Source organism: Phyllobates terribilis, unplaced genomic scaffold (assembly GCF_046119375.1).
Source record: "Phyllobates terribilis strain yellow unplaced genomic scaffold, ASM4611937v1 Scaffold_24__1_contigs__length_18792416, whole genome shotgun sequence".
NCBI lineage: Eukaryota > Metazoa > Chordata > Amphibia > Anura > Dendrobatidae > Phyllobates > Phyllobates terribilis.
The window spans coordinates 3,294,968-3,314,640 of record NW_027362784.1 but is presented as its reverse complement, the minus strand read 5'-3'; the positions used below and the strand labels follow the sequence as shown (position 1 = coordinate 3,314,640).

Genomic DNA, 19,673 nt, shown 5'->3' with positions numbered 1-19,673 from the left:
CCCTATAAAATCTAACTAGAAAAGGCTAAACAGACAGCTGCGAGTTGATATTAATAGCCAAGGAAGGGACCATGGATCCTGGCTCCCTCCGCAGCTAATAATATCAGCTCTCAGCAGTCCCAGAAATGGCGCATCGATAAGATGCACCAAATCTGGCACTTAGCATCCGCTCTTCCCACTGCCGTGTGGTGAGTGGAGTAATAGAGTTAGGGTTCATATCAGCCTTGTATTGGCACCCAGGTTAGTAATGGAGAGGAGTCTATAAGATGCCCCCATTACTAACCCCATAGTAAAGGTTTTCAACAGTTTTCAATAACGACACTTCCAGAATAAAGTCATTTATTGAAATAAAATTACACACGGCTTTAATAATTTATTATTCGCCTAATCTCCGAATCCCTCGTCTCCTGTAAAAAAACAAAAATAAAAAACAACCATATCCCTCACCTGTCCACCGTCATGACATAATCCTGAGTGTCCCAAGGCGATTCGAGTCACTTCTCCAGCAGGCACATCAATCACTGATGTGACTGCTGTAGAAGACAGCACTGTACACTGACAGGAGTGTAATCACTCCTGTCAATGTATAGTACAGACCAAAAGTTTGGACACACCTTCTCATTTAAAGATTTTTCTGTATTTTCATGACTATGAAAATTGTACATTCACACTGACGGCATCAAAACTATGAATTAACACATGTGGAATTATATACTTAACAAAAAAGTGTGAAACAACTGAAAATATGTCTTATATTCTAGCTTCTTCAAAGTAGCCACCTTTTGCTTTGATGACGGCTTTGCACACTCTTGGCATTCTCTTGATGAGCTTCAAGAGGTAGTCACCGGAAATGGTTTTCACTTCACAGGTGTGCCCTGTCAGGTTTAATAAGTGGGATTTCTTGCCTTATAAATGGGGTTGGGACCATCAGTTGTGTTGTGCAGAAGTCAGGTGGATACACAGCTGATAGTCCTACTGAATAGACTTAGAATTTGTATTATGGCAAGAAAAAAGCAGCTAAGTAAAGAAAAACGAGTGGCCATCGTTACTTTAAGAAATGAAGGTCAGTCAGTGCGAAAAATTGGGAAAACTTTGAAAAAGTTTCCCCAAGTGCAGTTGCAAAAACCATCAAGCGCTAAAAAGAAACTGGATCACATGAGGACCGCCCCAGGAAAGGAAGACCAAGAGTCACCTCTGCTTCTGAGGATAAGTTTATCCGAGTCACCAGCCTCAGAAATCCCAGGTTAACAGCAGCTCAGATTAGAGACCAGGTCAATGCCACACAGAGTTCTAGCAGCAGACACATCTCTACAACAACTGTTAAGAGGAGACTTTGTGCAGCAGGCCTTCATGGTAAAATAGCTGCTAGGAAACCACTGCTAAGGACAGGCAACAAGCAGAAGAGACTTGTTTGGGCTAAAGAACACAAGGAATGGACATTAGACCACTGGAAATCTGTGCTTTGGTCTGATGAGTCCAAATTTGAGATCTTTGATTCTAACCACCGTGTCTTTGTGCGACACAGTAAAGGTGAACGGATGGAATCTACATGCCTGGTTCCCACCGTGAAGCATGGAGGAGGAGGTGTGATGGTGTGGGGGTGCTTTGCTGTTGACACTGTTGAGGATTTATTCAAAATTGAAGGCATACTGAACCAGCATGGCCACCACAGCATCTTGCAGGGGCATGCTATTACATCCGGTTTGCGTTTATTTGGACAATCATTTATTTTTCAACAGGACAATGACCCCAAACACACCTCCAGGCTGTGTAAGGGCTATTTGACCAAGAAGGAGAGTGATGGGGTGCTACGCCAGATGACCTGACCTCCACAGTCACCAGACCTGAACCCAATCAAGATGGTTTGGGGTGAGCTGGACCGCAGAGTGAAGGCAAAAGGGCCAACAAGTGCTAAGCATCTCTGGGAACTCCTTCAAGATTGTTGGAAGACCATTTCCGGTGACTACCTCTTGAAGCTCATCAAGAGAATGCCAAGAGTGTGCAAAGCAGTCATCAAAGCAAAAGGTGGCTAGTTTGAAGAACCTAGAATATAAGACATCTTTTCAGTTGTTTCACACTTTTTTGTTAAGTATATAATTCCACATGTGTTAATTGATAGTTTTGATGCCTTCAGTGTGAATGTACAATTTTCATAGTCATGAAAATACAGAAAAATCTTTAAATGAGAAGGTGTGTCTAAACTTTTGGTCTGTACTGTACATCGCTGTGCAGCTGGGTGAGTTCATCCGATTTCATCAGCTGGAGATCAGCTGATCAGCTCTGTTGACCACATTTACTGCATCAGTACTGCGTGGGAGAATTCTCACACAGCACCGGTGCCGTAAAGTGAGGTCCCGGAGATCTCAGCTGATGAACTCAGGTGACCTCAGTTCCGGCAGAGCAGCAATGTACACTGCCGGGAACGCGCGTTGGGGTGGACGCATGATCTGTCTGAGAGCCATGATATCCTGCGGTCCTGTGCTCAGGTATTGATATATATATATTTATGCATTGTCATTTGAGGATCAATAACTTATACCCTGCACTAACATTGACATATGTACTTTACTAATGATTACAGGATACACTTCTTGTTGTATACTTTGTGTTCAATATACATGGCTATATAGCCTTAACTGGGACTAATGATCGCAGGTTACACCTGCTAATGTACACTTAGTATCCAATATATATGGCTATTTAGCCTTACTTGGGCTCTGCAGTATGGGTCCTGCATGTCCCATATCATGATGCATTTTTTACACATTGTATGTTATCCGCACCATGTGTGCACCAACTATCTGTGTTTGAAAATTTTTAATGGATTTAATAAAAATATTTTTATATTATGAAATGTGGGCCTTGGATCGTGGTCGTTTTGTGTGAATATGTAATTTTTGCGATTATGCCTCTATATTGTCCATATGTGCTACTAAGTTATGTGCCACTACTCAAATATTATGGACTGGCACCAGTTGAAAATTGTAATACAATCAAAGCATAGCCTATGAATCTTGTCCAGTATTCTATGTATTGGTCAAAAGGATTTTGCAGTGTACAGAAGTTAGCGGAAGCAAGTGCCACTGGCATCAGAGTTTAAAGGGAACGCGTCATGTCCTATCTACTATGTAAACTGTCCCCATAGCGTTATTAGTGATGCATGTGCATGTGCTGTGACGAGCAGCTCCTGTTGCGTGCGCAGTGAAGTTCCCAGCTTTACTGTGTGCGTTGGGAGCCGCTCGTCACTGCGCATGCACAGTGAAGCTGGGAACTAAACAGCCTCACTGCCTAGGAGCTGGGAGCCTCAGCTGGCCATTTAAACCTGCGCAAGCACCTCACTTACATCAGCGCTAGCCGCGAACAAAATTCAAGTGCATGGGCGGCGCCAGCCCAAACTGAATGCGGCGCCACCCATGACTGAATACGAGGATCACACCCCTGTGATTAAAACAAGCAGGTAGGATATAAGTATATACAATGTTATAGACTCATTATATTACCACCAATTCTAATGAAAAAAGTGTGTTAGTGATGCACATGGCATTACTAACAACGCTATGAGGGCAGTTTACATAGTTACATAGGACACGACCAGTTCCTTTTAATTACTCTGGGTAAACCCACTGAAAAGAATAACAGTATTCAACAGAACTAAATCTATTGCTGATTAGAAATGTTTTAATTCTATTCTGATACATTATATTGATTGTCATGTGACATACAGGAGGGAATTTGAGTGTGGTGACACTTATAAGCAGTGTTTGAGGACAAGAAACGTCGGTAAGCCGTTAGTTGAACTGTATTTATGTGGGATTTATCTGTATAGTACATATTCTCGAGATGTCAGAGAAGAGACAAGGAGAGGGGGTGCAAAACATATCTCTGGGGGCTAAACTCCTAGCAATTCTTCTGTTTGCTAACTAAGACCAGAGTTTGCAACAGTCCTGTATGGATTAGAGCCATTATCTAGGTTTGCAGAATTAGAAGTCGTTAACAGTAAAGTTATGAAGTACAAACAAGAAACCTTACCTCTTCTAGAATATCATTAGATAGGTGTATGCAGGAAATATCCACTCCATGCCTCTCAGTATTAAGTTTTTTTGTTCTCAGACTCCACAGTTTTATAAAGGAGTTATCAAAACCAGCAACAAGTAGTTTACCATTAGAGGAAATATCAGCTGTGTTCAACAAATTTTCAGTGTTGTAAAATGCATAAAAACACACAGTTGTAAGTGAAGGTGGCCCTTCTTTAACTCTTTTCATACATTCTTGCAGCTCCTCAAGTTTTGCTTCATTTTGGAGAATTGGAGCTGGTACATCCTGTGCCTCAAGATTACCATTTCCTCCTCTTGTAGAAAAACTGTTACTTCCATATAGTTGGTACTCTGCTTTTTTCACTGGCTGAATATCTAAATGGATGTGCAATGTCAGAGCCTTCAGTAGGGCAATGTTGTTATCACTTTGTAGATAGCGAAGGAGATAAATATAGCTGTCTTCCTGAAGGCTGACAATATACTTGTTATCTAAGAAGGCCTGCAACTTAAGGTTGGAGTGTATATCTTGCATGTTCATTGTTGTTTCTAGCTGTTCAATTATCTCTCTTTGCACTGGATTCTGAAGAAACATTCCATGGAAACGACTATAGAAGCTATCCACCATGCTTTTTAGGCAATTCTGAACCATGTCAAGATGGATATAAACAAATAAAGGGTAGAGCACAGCAGTCACATCCTGGCTTTCATGAGAATTATTTTCTGTAAAATTAAGAATATGAATAATTAGACATTTAAATGGATAAATAAAGTGCCAAGCTGAGTGAAATTTAACTCTTGCTTTAATTGTCTTCTGTATTACCTCAACATCTTATCTGTCCTCAACACTTGTGTCATGGATTCTGTACTATATATTGCCAGATGTATACTGTGACTGACAGAACCAGTGTCGGAGCACCACCACTGACTTACAATGGAATCACTTACTGCTCAGTGGGGTATGCTGCTATGTGCAGAATTATTAGGTGACTATTTTGGCCATATCATTTTCAGGCATATTTTCCACCTCCAAGCTATATAAACTTGAATGCTTATTGAATAAAGCATATCTGGTTAGGTGTATTTATGTAATGAAGAGGCTGTGGTCTAAGGATACAAACTTTGCCATGGTGTGCTGAATTTATAGGCAGTTTGTTGTCCAAAAAAGATTTAACTGACTGAAAAGTTATATATTGTCACATATTTTACAGGATGCAGCACTCTTGATATGAGGGTGTAATCACAAAACCATCAAAAACTGAGTTGCGTATAGTCAACAAGGTGGTAAGAAAACATGTTGAAAAAAAAAACATATCAACAGCCAAAGATTTTAGAAAAATCAAACATTTAGAAACTAGAAGCGCATTATCCTCCAGTGCTGTCATATTGGAACTGCAACCTCTCAGGAATCTCCAGAAATACAGAGTGTTCCCAACAGCCACTGAACAAGACACAGAAGGTGAAACATGCCGGTCCATGCTACTGTCCTCCACCTTAAAGTGGCTGTAGACTTTCGCCCCAGTAAGTGCACAGAGCACATGCTCTGATGATTCAGAAATCATCGGCTACATAAAGGGAATTCCAGGCTTGGGATGAAAGTCTGCAGCCACTTTAAGCCAAACCACACACAAAAAAACAACAACCTGCTGTCTACAGCAATGTGTCAAGAAAAAAACAAACAAGTTAAGGTAAGCACACTTCAAAGTAATTGCCATGTTAAGTGATGCATGCTAGACTTGCAACTTCCAGTCTGAACATATAATATAGTATATATAATTAAAAAAAACAAAAAAACCCATAATATTATTATAATATATATACACTGCTCAAAAAAATAAAGGGAACACTTAAACAACACAATGTGACTCCAAGGTGAAATCTACCTGTCCAGTTATGAAGCAACACTGATTGTGAATCAGTTTCTCCTGCTGGTGTGCAAATGGAACAGACAACTGGTAGAAATGATCGGCAATTAGCAAGATACCCCCTATAAAAGAGTGGTTCTGCAGATGGGGACCACAGACCATTTCTCTGTTCTCATCCTTTTTGGCTGTTGTTTTGGTCACTTTTTCATTTTGCCATTGCTCTCTCCCCTAGAGGTACAGTAGCATGAGGCGGTGTCTACAGCACAACCCATAGAAGTTGCTCAGGTAGTGCAGTTCATCCAGGATGGCACATCAGTGCGAGCTGTGGCAAGAAGGTTTGCTGTGTCTGTCAGCACAGTGTCCAGAGCATAGAGCAGATACCAGGAGATTTGGAGGGAGCCATAGGAGGGCAACAACCCAGCAGCAGGACCGCTATCTCCACCTTTGTGCAAGGAGGAACAGGAGGAGCACTGCCAGAGCCGTGCAAAATGACCTCCAGCATGCCACAAATGTGCATGTGTCTGCACAAACGGTTAGAAACCGACTCCATGAGGGTTGTATGAGGGCCCGACGTCCACAGATGGGGGTTGTGCTCACAGCCCAACACCGTGCAGGACGCTTGGCATTTGCCACAGAACACCAGGATTGGCAAAGTCGCCACTGGCGCCCTGTGCTCTTCACAGATGAAAGCAGGTTCACACTGAGCACATGTGACAGACGTGACAGAGTCTGGAGACGCCGTGGAGAGCGATCTGCTGCCTGCAACATCCTTCAGCATGACCGGTTTGGCAGTGGGTCAGTAATGGTGTGGGGTGGCTTTTCTTTGGAGGGCCACACAGCCCTCCATGTGCTTGCCAGAAGTAGCCTGACTGCCATTAGGTACTGAGATGAGATCCTCAGACCCCTTGTGAGACCATATGCTGGTGCAGTTAGCCCTGGGTTCCTCCTAATGCAGGACAATGCCCGACCTCATGTGGCTGGAGTGTGTCAGCAGTTCCTGCAAGAAGAAGGCATTGAAGCTATGAACTGGCCCGCCCGTTCCCCAGACCTGAATATGATTGAGCACATCTGGGACATCATGTGTCGCTCCATCCACCAACAGACTGCACCACAGACTGTCCAGGACTTGGCGGATGCTTTAGTCCAGGTCTGGGAGATCCCACAGGAGACCATCCGCAACCTCATCAGGAGCATGCCCAGGCATTGTAGGGAGGTCATACAGGCACGTGGAGGCCACACACAATACTGAGCCTCATCAGGAGCATGCTCAGGCGTTGTAGGGAGGTCATACAGACACGTGGAGGCCACACACAATACTGAGCCTCATTTTGACTTGTTTTAAGGACATTACATCAAAGTTGGATCAGCCTGCAGTGTGTTTTTCCACTTTAATTTTGGGGGTGACTCCAAATCCAGGCCTGCATTGGCTAATACACACACATATATACACATACGGTACAGACCAAAAGTTTGGACACACCTCATTTAAAGATTTTTTTTTTGTATTTTCATGACTTTGAAAATTGTACATTCACACTGAAGGCATCAAAACTATCAATTAACACATGTGGAATTACAGTGGTGGCCAAAAGTATTGGCACCCCTGCAATTCTGTCAGATAATACTCAGTTTCTTCCTGAAAATGATTGCAATTACAAATTCTTTGGTATTATCTTCTTCATTTAATTTGCTTGCAAGGAAAAAACACAAAAGAGAATGAGGCAAAAATCAAATCATTGATCATTTCACACAAAACTCCAAAAAAGGGCCAGACAAAAGTATTGGCACCCTCAGCCTAATACTTGGTTGCACAACTTTTAGCGAACAACCGCTTCCGGTAACCAATGAGTTTCTTACAATGCTCTACTGGAATTATAGACCAATCTTCTTTGGCAAACTGCTCCAGGTTCCTGATATTTGAAGGGTGCCTTCTCCAAACTGCCATTTTGAGATCTCTCCACAGGTGTTCTATGGGATCAGGTCTGGACTCATTGCTGGCCACCTTAGAAGCCTCCAGTGCTTTCTCTCAAACCATTTTATAGTGCTTTTGGAAGTGTGTTTTGGGTCATTGTCCTGCTGGAAGACCCATGACCTCTGAGGGAGACCCAGCTTTCTCACACTGGGCCCTACATTATGCTGCAAAATTTGTTGGTAGTCTTCAGACTTCATAATGCCATGCACACGGTCGAGCAGTCCAGTGCCAGAGGCAGCAAAGCAACCCCAAAACATCAGGGAACCTCCACCATGTTTGACTGTAGGGACCATGTTGTTTTCTTTGAATGCCTCTTTTTTTCTCCTGTACACTCTATGTTGATGCTTTTTCCCAAAAAGCTCTACTTTTGTCTCATCTGACCAGAGAACATTCTTCCAAAACGTTTTAGGCTTTCTCAGGTAAGTGTTGGCAAACTCCAGCCTGGCTTTTTTATGTCTCGGGGTAAGAAGTGGGGTCTTCCTGGGTATCCTACCATACAGTCCCTTTTCATTCAGACGAAGTATGGGTTGACACTGTTGTACCCTCGGAGTGCAGGTCAGATTGAACTTGTTTGGGTGTTAGTCGAGGTTCTTTATCCACCATCCGCACAATCTTCCGTTGAAATCTCTCGTCAATTTTTCTTTTCCGTCCACATCTAGGGAGGTTAGCCACAGGGCCATGGGCTTTAACCCCTTAACCCCCGAGGGTAGTTTGCACGTTAATGACCAGGCCAATTTTTACAATTCTGACCACTGTCATTTTATGAGGTAATTACTCTGGAACGCTTCAACGGATCCCCCTGATTCCCCCCTGATTCTGAGACTGTTTTTTCGTGACATATTGTACTTCATGATTGTGGTAAAATTTCTTCAATATCACTTGCGTTTATTTGTGAAAAAACGGAAATTTGGCGAAAATTTTGAACATTTTGCAATTTTCAAACTTTGAATTTTTATGCCCTTAAATCAGAGAGATATGTCACACAAAATAGTTAATAAATAACATTTCCCACATGTCTACTTTACATCAGCACAATTTTGGAACCAAAATTTTTTTTTGTTAGGGAGCTATAAGGGTTAAAAGTTGACCAGCGATTTCTCATTTTTCCAACAAAATTTACAAAACCATTTTTTTAGGGACCACATCACATTTGAAGTCACTTTGAGAGGTCTTTATGACAGAAAATACCCAAAAGTGACACCATTCTAAAAACTGCACCCCTCAAGGTGCTCAAAACCACATTCAAGAACTTTATTAATCCTTCAGGTGCTTCACAGGAATTTTTGGAATGTGGAAGAAAAAAAATGAACATTTAACTTTATTCACAAAAATGTTACTTTAGACCCAATTTTTTTTATTTTCACAGGGGTAACAAGAAAAAATGGACCTCAAAATTTGTTGTGCAATTTCCCCTGGGCATGTAGATACCCCATATGTGGGGAAAAATCAGTGTTTGGGCGCACGGCAGGGCTCGGAAGGGAAGGAGCGCCATTTGACTTTTTGATTGTAAAATTTGCTTGAATAATTAGCGGACGCCATGTTGCGTTTGGAGAGCCCCTGATGTGCCTAAACATTGGAGCTCCCCCACAAGCGACCCCATTTTGGAAACTAGACCACCCAAGGCACCTATCTAGATGCATAGTGAGCACTTGGAACCCCCCCAGGTGCTTCACAAATGGATTCGTAAAAATGAAAAAAAAAAACCACTTCCATTTTTACGAATCAATTTGTGAAGCACCTAGGGGTTCCAAGTGCTCAGTATGCATCTAGATAGGTGTCTTGGGGGGTCTAGTTTCCAAAATGGGGTCACTTGTGGGGGAGCTCCAATGTTTAGGCACGCAGGGGCTCTCCAAACGCAACATGGCGTCCGCTAACCATTTGAGCCGATTTTCCATTCAATTTGTTAGCGGACACCATGTCGCGTTTGGAGAGCCCCTGATGTGCATAAACAGTGGAGCTCCCCCACAAGTGACCCCATTTTGGAAACTATACCCCTCAAGGATTTTATTAAGGTGTAAAGTGAATATTTTGAACCCAGAGGTACGACACAGAATTTGATAACATTAGGTCATCATATTGAATAAGTTGTCATTAGTAACATAGTTTTTAACCCCTTCCCGACCCGTGTCACAGCGTCTGTGACATGGAAATCGGTGCGTTGTCGACCCATGTCACAGCGTCTGACATGGAGGGATAGCGCCCCTGCAGAACATGCGAGCGGGGTCACTCAGGTGTCACAGTTGCTGATGCAACTGGACAACCTGCAGTTGACCCCACGGGGGGTGGATTAACCCCCTCGTGCCTAGGACCCCTCCGATTGGCAGTTTCGCTTTCACTTTAGTGAAACTGCCAATCGGAATGAATTAAATATTTCAACAATGGAAATTGGTGAAATATTTACAATCTGGGCATGGCCTGATGCATATAGCATCAGCCACTGGCTGGGGGGAGTGTCACCTTTGTCTCCCCCCCCCCCCCCCAGATCTGACTGGGGCTAGTGTCCTCCCCAGCTTCATCCTGTTCATGGAAGTCACCGCGGGTAAATATTTCTCCCCTTGTCCGACTCCAGCCCCCAGTTAGCCCCCCCTCCACCCCAGTCCAATTTCCTACCGCTCCCTCTCCCATGTCTTCATCCACTGGCTGGTGGTCTCCTTCTGCCAGCCGGTGTAAGGTGATCACAGGCAGCAGCAGGCTCACTGTAAATCCCCTGACGCCTGTGATCATCCACCATCCCTCCCAGTGATCACTCCCCCCCCCCCCCGTCTCAGTGATCACCCCGTCCCCCGTGATCACCCCCCCCAACCCAGTGATCACCCCCCCTGAAGCTGCCGGCCTCCTACCTCCCTTGCTGCTGCCGGCTCCTGCCCCCCTTTCTGCCCCAGTGATCGCCCCCCCTGCTGCTGCTACTGCCGGCTTCCTGACCCCCCTTCAGCCCCCTCCTACGCCTGACCGCCCCCTCCTGCGCCCTGTGTGCCTGAGCGTGCCAGAGCATGCCCCCTCCTGCGCGCGTCCCCTCTTGCGCCCGTGTGCGGCCCCTCCTGCGCCTGTGTGCCTGAGTGCGCCCCGTCCTGCGCACCGTGAGTCTGAGTGCGCCCCGTCCTGCGCACCGTGTGCCTGAGCACGTCCCCTACGCCTGACAGTCCCCTACACGTGATTGCAGAAGTTTACACCAATCACTCACACACTATAATAAAGTTTTGATTTTTTTTTTTCTACACATGCACACAAAATGTCCCGCTCATCCCAGTCTAGGGCGTACACAGCTGAGGAGGCATATTCCATTATTGCCTCCGAAGCTGATAGTGAGAGAGAGGACCCCACGTTCCTCTATTCCTCCCATTCTTCCTCCTCCAGTGACAGAGCCGGCACCAAGACGACGTCAGAGGTCAAAACATCGTCTGGAGGCCGTGGAAGAAGACCCACAGCCATCTGTGAGTAACCCTCAACCTGGTTCTAGTCACGCCCAACCTAGCACCAGGGCCCCAGTGTGGACCCCCATCCCTGAAAATTACACTCCACGGATTCCCGATTTCCTTCCCCAATCAGGAATCCAGTTTGAGACAGCAAACCTCAGGGAAATAGACTTTTTCAAAGTCTATTTCTCTGAGGCCATTGTCAGTCTCATGGTGGAGCAGACCAATATCTACGGCCAACAATTTTTGGCTGCAAACCCAAATTCAATGTTTTCTACTTGGAGTCCCGTTGACTCAGTAGAAATGTTGAAATATTGGGGACTGGTAGTTCACATGGGGATTGTGAAGAAACCAGAAATCCGCCAATACTGGAGTACCGATATTTTATATCAAACTCCAGTGTTCGGAATGGTGATGACCCGCAAAAGATTTGAGGTCATTGACAAATTTTTACTTTTCCGGGATAACGCGGACAGCCTTCCCGCGATGACCCGAATTGACAGACTAATTAAAATTCGTCCGGTCATCGAACACTTCAGCAACAAATTTGCTTAAGTGTACATTCCCCAAAGGGAAATTTCTGTGGATGAATCCCTCATCCACTTCAAAGGGAGGCTTCAATTCCGACAATACCTGTCCAGTAAGAGGGCCAGGTACGGAATAAAACTCTACAAGCTGTGCGAGAGTGCCTCAGAGTACACTCACAGCTTTAGAGTGTACGAAGGAAAGGATTCGAGGATCCAGCCCCCAGAATGTCCACCTGCTCTGAAGGTAAGTGGGAAAATAGTGTGGGATTTGATCCGCCCACTGCTTGATAAAGGTTACCATCTATACGTTGATAACTTTTCCACAAGCATTCCACTATTTCAGTCCCTCTCTGCCAGAACTACTGCCGCTTGCGGTACTGTGCGCAGAACCCAGAGGGGTCTCCTTTTGACGCTAATTGAGCAGCCTCTCCCAAAGGGTGAGAGCCGAGCCCAATGTAGCGGCAACATGGTTGTGGTGAAGTTCAAAGACAAAAGGGACGTCTTTTTCTTAACCACAATCCATGGTCCCGCCACTACGGCCACCACCGTTTTTGGAATGGTGTCACTTGTGGGTGTTTTCTGTCATGTACACCCCTCAAAGGGACTTCAAATGTGAGGTGGTCACTAAAAAAAGTGGTTTTGTAAATTTTGCTGGAAAAAACATAAATTGCTTTTGAACTTTGAACCCTTCAAACTTCCTACCAAAATTTTTTTTAATTTTCCAAAATTGTGCTGATGTAAAGTAGACATGTGGGAAATGTTATTTATTAAATATTTTGTGTCACATCACTCTCTGGTTTAGCAGAATAAAAATTCAAAATTTGAAAATTGCAAAATTTTCAAAATTTTTGCCATATTTTTGATTTTTTTCACAAATAAACGCAAATATTATCGACCTAAATTTAATACTAACATGAAGCCCAATATGTCACGAAAAAAGAATCTCAGAATCGCTAGGATCCGTTGAAGTATTCCAGAGTTTTTACTTCGTAAAGGGACACTGGTCAGAATAGCCAAAAATGCCAAGGTCTTTAGGGTCAAAATAGGCTGGGTCCTGAAGGGGTTAAGGTTGAATGAAGACTAAGTCCATCTAGTTCAACCCATAGCCTAACTTGTTGATCCAGAGGAAGGCAAAAAACCCCATGTGGCAACACTAAGCTCCACATTGGGGAAAAAAATTCCTTCCCGACTCCATACGACAATCAGACTAGTTCCCTGGATCAACGCCCTATCAAGGAATATAGTATTTATAAACTGTAATATTATACTTTTCAAGAAAGGCATCTATGCCCTTCTTAAATTTTAATAGTGAATCACTCATTACAACATCATGCGGCAGAGAGTTCCATAGTCTCACTGCTCTTACAGTAAAGAATCCGCATCTGTGATTATGATTAAACCTTCTTTCCTCCAGACGTAGAAGATGCCCCCTTGTCCCCGTCTCAGAGTAAAAAGATCAGTAGAAAGGTCTTTGTTCTGTCCCCTCATATACTTGTACATAGTAATAAGATCACCCCTAAGCCTTCTTTTTTCCACAGTAAATAACCCCAAGTGTAATAACCTGTCTTGGTATTGCAGACCCCCCCAGTCCTCTAATAACCTTGGTCACTCTTCTCTGCATCCGCTCTAGTTCAGCTATGTCTTTCTTATACACCGGAGACCAGAACTGTACACAGTATTCTAAGTGTGGTCGCACTAAGGACTTGTATAGAGGTAAAATTATGTTCTCCTCATGAGCATCCATGCCTCTTTTAATGCATCCCATTATTCTATTTGCCTTTGCAGCAGCTGCCTGACACTGGCCACTAAACGTGACACCCAGGTCTTTTTCAGTTACAGTTTTGCCCAGTGTTTTACAATTAAGCATATAATTATACATTTTATTTCCTCTGCCCATGTGCATTACCTTACATTTATCCCCATTAAAGCTCATTTGCTATTTATCAGCCCAAGCTTCTAGTTTACATAGATCCTCCTGTAATATAAAATTGTCCTCCTCTGTATTGATTACCCTGAAGAGTTTAGTGTCATCTGCAAATATTGAAATATTACTCTGTATGCCCCCTACAAGGTCATTAATAAATATGTTAAAAAGAAAGGGGCCCAATACTGACCCCTGTGGTACCCCACTGTTAACTGAGAGCCAGTCTGAGTGTTTTCCATTAATAACCACCCTTTGTTTCCTATCACTAAGCCAATTCTTAACCCACATACATATATTTTCCCCTATCCCCATTGTTCTCATTTTATGTATCAACCTTTTGTGTGGAACCGTATAAAAAGCTTTTGAAAAGTCCATATACACAACATCCACTGCATTTCCTTGGTCCAGTCCAGAACTAACCTCCTCATAAAAACTGATCAGATTAGTTTGACAGGAACAGTCCCTCGTAAACCCATGTTGACATTAGGTCATGAGGTTATTCTTCTTCAGATACTCTAGTATAGCATCTCTTAGGAAACCCTCCAGGATTTTACCCACAGTAGAGGTTAAGCTTACCGGCCTATAATTTCCAAGTTCAGTTTTTGTCCCCTTTTTGAATAATGGCACCACATTTGCTATACGCCAGTCCTGTGGTACAGACCCTGTTATTATGGAATCTTTAAAGATTAAAAATAATGGTCTATCTATGACGTTACTTAATTCCTGCAGTACTCGCGGGTGTATGCCATCCGGGCCCGGGGATTTGTCAACTTTAGTGATTTTTAGACGCCGCAGTACTTCCTGCTGGGTTAAGCAAGTGACATTTACTGGAGAATTTTTGTTATCACTACTCATGTTTTCTGTCATGCGATTTTCTTGTGTAAATACGGTTGAAAAAAACTCATTTAGCATATTGGCTTTTTCCTCATCCTCATCCACCATTTCACCCAGACTATTTTTAAGGGGGCCAACACTATCATCTTTTAGTTTTTTACGATTTATGTAGTTAACCTCTTACTTACCGGGGACGTATTAGTACGCATATTTGCGTACCGCCGGTTCAGTGAGGGCTCCGGCGCTGAGCCCTCACTGAACCGAGCACATGTCAGCTGATTCTTACAGCTGACATGTGCCCGCAACAGCCGCGGGTGGAATCGCGATCCACCCGCGGCTGTTAACCAGTTAAATGCTGCTGTCAATCTCCGACAGCAGCATTTAACGCGCGCTTCCGGGTAGCGCGTCATAAGCCCCGCCCACCGGCGACCCCGTCACGTGATCGCGGGTCGCCGATGGGCGTGCATGACAACCCAGGGTCTGCAGCAGACGCCTGTGGTTGTCATGATCTTGTCGCTATGAGCGCCACCTAGTGGTCGGCGCTCATAGCACAGGACCATTTCTGCTGCATGCAGGGGACCTGCTAGTCCCCTGTATGTAGCAGAGGCGATCGGATAGTTGCTGCTTCTAGCCTCCTATGGAGACTATAGAAGCATGCAAAAAGTAAAAAAAAAAAGTTTTTAAAAATATAAAAAAAATAAAAAAATATAAAAGTTTAAATCACCCCCCTTTCGCCCCATTCAAAATAAAATATATATAAAAAAAAAACCCACATACACATTTGGTATCGCCGCGTTCAGAATCGCCCGATCTATCAATATAAAAAAAGAATTATTCCGATCGGTAAACGGCATAGCGAGAAAAAAATTCTAAACGCCAGAATTACGTTTTTTGGTCGCCGCAAAATTGCAATAAAATGCAATAACGGGCGATCAAAACATCGGATCTACCCCAAATGTTATCAATAAAAACGTCAGTCTGGCACGCAAAAAATAAGCCATCAACCAGCCGCAGATCACGAAAAATGGAGACGCTATGGGTCTTAGAAAATGGCGCTATTTTTTTATTTTTTTTTTTACCAAATTTTGGAATTTTTTTTCACCACTTAAATATAAAAGAACCTATACATGTTTGGTGTCTATGAACTCGTAATGACCTGTAGAATAAGAAGGGCAGGTCAGTTTTAGCATTCAGTGAACATGGTAAAAAAAATAAATAAAAAACAACTGTGGTATTGCACTTTTTTTGCAATTTTACCGCACTTGGAATTTTTTTCCCGTTTTCCCGTACAGGATATGATAAAACTAGTAATGGCGTTGAAAAGTACAACTCGTCCCGCAAAAAATAAGCCCTCACATGGCCATATTGACCAAAAAATAAAAACGCTATGGCTCTGGGAACAAGGGGAGCAAAAACGAAAATGCAAAAACGAAAAATGCTCCGGGGCTTAAGGGGTTAAAGAATATTTTGGGGTTATTACTACTTTCTCTGGCAATGATTCTCTCTGCCTCAATCTTTGCTGCCTTGATTTGGTTTTTACATAATTTATATGTATTCAGGGAGTTTGGAAGGGAGGACTTTGGACAGAATTGCTGACTGTATTTCATTAATTCTTTACTTTACTTTTTACTTAACATTTCTGTCTAGTGCAATCCCCATTAGGAAATGAGCTCCATTATTGACAATACTATCCAGTGTACATCTTGCCACATGTATGTATGTATTCCTTGAACAGCCGATCGTGGGTGCATACTGCTGCGCGAGATGTGTGCACGTTGTGCGTTTGGAAGCCTAGGTACTGGATCTAAATGAGCAGCTGGCAACACTGAGATCCATTGACAATATGGAAAGGAGTCTGCAGCTCACTGGGGTAGATGTGGGGGAGGGTGGTAGTCAGGAGCTGCAGGACAGTGAGGTTGCTAGTTGGGTGACAGTTAGAAGGGGTGGTAGAGGGAGGGGTGGTAGAGGGAAGAGTGCCAGGGAGGCTAGTCCTGATCTTGCACACCCCAATAAGTTTGCAAAGTTGGCAGATGAGGGGAGTGACGGTACAGGGGTAGCACTACTGCAGCAAGGCATGTCCCCTGAAAGCCGGAGGAGTGTCAGCTCCAGTAAAGAGGGAAATAGGAGAGTAGGGCAGGCCAGGCAGGTAATGGTAGTGGGGGACTCAATTATTAGGGGAACAGATAGGGCAATCTGTAACAGACAGGGATCGTCGAACAGTGTGCTGCCTACCAGGAGCTTTAGTCCGGCACATCGCTGATCGGGTTGACAGATTACTGGGAGGGGCTGGTGAGGACCCAGCGGTCATGGTGCACATTGGCACAAATGACAAAGTTAGAGGTGGGTGGAAGGTCCTTAAAGATGATTTCAGGGAATTAGGCTGCAAGCTGAAAGCAAGGACCTCCAAGGTAGTATTCTCTGAAATACTACCGGTACCACGTGCCACGCCAGAGAGGCAACGGGAGATTAGGGAGATAAATAAGTGGCTCAAGAACTGGTGTAGGAAGGAGGGATTTGGGTTCCTGGAGAACTGGGCCGACTTCTCAGTTGGCTACAGACTCTACGCTAGGGACCGGCTGCACCTTAATGGGAAGGGTGCAGCTGCGCTGGGGGAGAAAATGGCTAGAAGGTTGGAGGAGTGTTTAAACTAGGGATTTGGGGGGGGGGGGGTATTCATTTTATAGGTGGGGAAGATAGTGACCTGGGCACAAATAAAGAAATTGGGGTGAGGTTAGAACAGTCAATAAAGTAAGAAGGAATAGAGGTACAGAGAGATACATAAGATGCATGTACACTAATGCCAGTAGCCTCACCAACAAAATGGAGGAATTAGAATTAATTTTATTGGAAAATAATTATGACATGGTAGGGATATCGGAGACGTGGCTGGACGAGAGCCATGACTGGGCAGTTAATTTACAGGGCTATAGTCTGTTCAGAAATGACCGTACAAACAAGCGAGGGGGGGGGTGTTTATATGTAAAATCATCCTTAAAACCTGTCTTGCGGGAGGATATATGTGAATCTAATGAAAATGTAGAGTCCCTGTGGGTGAAGATAAGGGGAGGGGGAAAAAAAATTAAATTACTGATCGGGGTTTGCTATAAGTCTCCAAAAATAATGGAAGTAGCGGAGAATATCCTCGTAAAGCAAATAGATGTAGCAGCGACTCAAGGAGAAGTCATTATTATGGGAGACTTCAACTACCCTGAAATACATTGTAGTTCAAGCAAAGGTAATAGGTTTTTGATAACTATGAGAGACAATTACCTTTCACAACTGGTTCAGGACCCAACAAGAAGGGGGGCATTGCTAGACCTAATATTAACCAATAGGCGAGACCGCATATCAAATATACGAGTTGGGGGTCACTTGGGTAATAGTGAACACAAAATAATACGTTTTCATGTAACCTTTAATAAGATGTGTAGTAGAGGGGTTACAAGGACACTAAACTTCAGGAAAGCAAATTTCCAATGGTTAAGAGATGATCTTAGTGCAATAAACTGGGACGATATCCTGAGACATAAAGCTACACAAAGCAAATGGGAGATATTTATTAGCATCCTGAATAGGACCTGTGCACAATATATACCCCTTGGGAATAAACATGCTAGAAATTGGAGGAAACCACTATGGCTAAATAGAGCTGTAAGGGGCGCAATAAGTGACAAAAAGAAAGCATTTAGAGAACTAAAGCAAGTAGGTAGTCATGAGGCATTAAATAAATATAGAAAATTAAATAAATTATGTAAAAAACAAATCAAGGCAGCAAAGATTGAGGCAGAGAGAATCATTGCCAGAGAAAGTAAAAATAACCCCAAAATATTCTTTAACTACATAAATAGTAAAACACTAAAAAATGATAGTGCTTGCCCCCTTAAAAATAGTCTGGGTGAAATGGTGGATGAGAAAAAAGCCAATATGCTAAATGTTTTTTTTTCAACCGTATTTACACAAGAAAATCGCATGACAGAAAACATGATTAGTGATAACAAAAATTCTCCAGTAAATGTCACTTGCTTAACCCAGCAGGAAGTACGGCGGAGTCTAAAAATCACTAAAGTTGACAAATCCCCGGGCCCGGATGGGATACACCCGTGAGTACTGCAGGAATTAAGTAACGTCATAGATAGACCATTATTTTTAATCTTTAAAGATTCCATAATAACAGGGTCTGTACCACAGGACTGGCGTAAAGCAAATGTGGTGCCAATATTCAAAAAGGGGACAAAAACTGAACTTGGAAATTATAGGCCGGTAAGTTTAACCTCTACTGTGGGTAAAATCCTGGAGGGTTTCCTAAGAGATGCTATACTAGAGTATCTGAAGAAGAATAACCTCATGACCCAATATCAACATGGGTTTACGAGGGACCGTTCCTGTCAAACTAATCTGATCAGCTTTTATGAGGAGGTTAGTTCTGGACTGGACCAAGGAAATGCAGTGGATGTGGTGTATATGGACTTTTCAAAAGCTTTTGATACGGTTCCACACAAAAGGTTGATACATAAAATGAGAACAATGGGGATAGGGGAAAATATATGTATGTGGGTTAAGAATTGGCTTAGTGATAGGAAACAAAGGGTGGTTATTAATGGAAAACACTCAGACTGGCTCTCCGTTAACAGTGGGGTACCACAGGGGTCAGTATTGGGCCCCCCTTTTTAACATATTTATTAATGACCTTGTAGGGGCATACAGAGTAATATTTCAATATTTGCAGATGACACTAAACTCTGCAAGGTAATCAATACAGAGGAGGACAATTTTATATTACAGGAGGATCTATGTAAACTAGAAGCTTGGGCTGATAAATGGCAAATGAGCTTTAATGGGGATAAATGTAAGGTAATGCACTTGGGCAGAGGAAATAAAATGTATAATTATATGCTTAATTGTAAAACACTGGGCAAAACGGTCACTGAAAAAGACCTGGGTGTATTGGTGGACGACAAGCTCACGTTTAGTGGCCAGTGTCAGGCAGCTGCTGCAAAGGCAAATAAAATAATGCGATGTATTAAAAGAGGCATAGATGCTCATGAGGAAAACATAATTTTACCTCTATACAAGTCCTTAGTGCGACCACACTTAGAATACTGTGTAC

General features: G+C 43.3%; 1 protein-coding gene across 3 annotated transcripts in view; it reads right to left on the bottom strand.

Moving 5' to 3' along the window:
• TAF5L (TATA-box binding protein associated factor 5 like) overlaps nt 1-19,673 on the bottom strand; it is a 233,729-nt gene that overhangs the window by 62,565 nt on the left and 151,491 nt on the right. For all 3 annotated transcript variants that reach the window (XM_073660234.1, XM_073660233.1, XM_073660235.1), the window contains one exon: nt 4,030-4,754. In XM_073660234.1, coding sequence (XP_073516335.1) covers nt 4,030-4,754 — 725 coding nt within the window. The remainder of the gene's footprint in view (nt 1-4,029; nt 4,755-19,673) is intronic.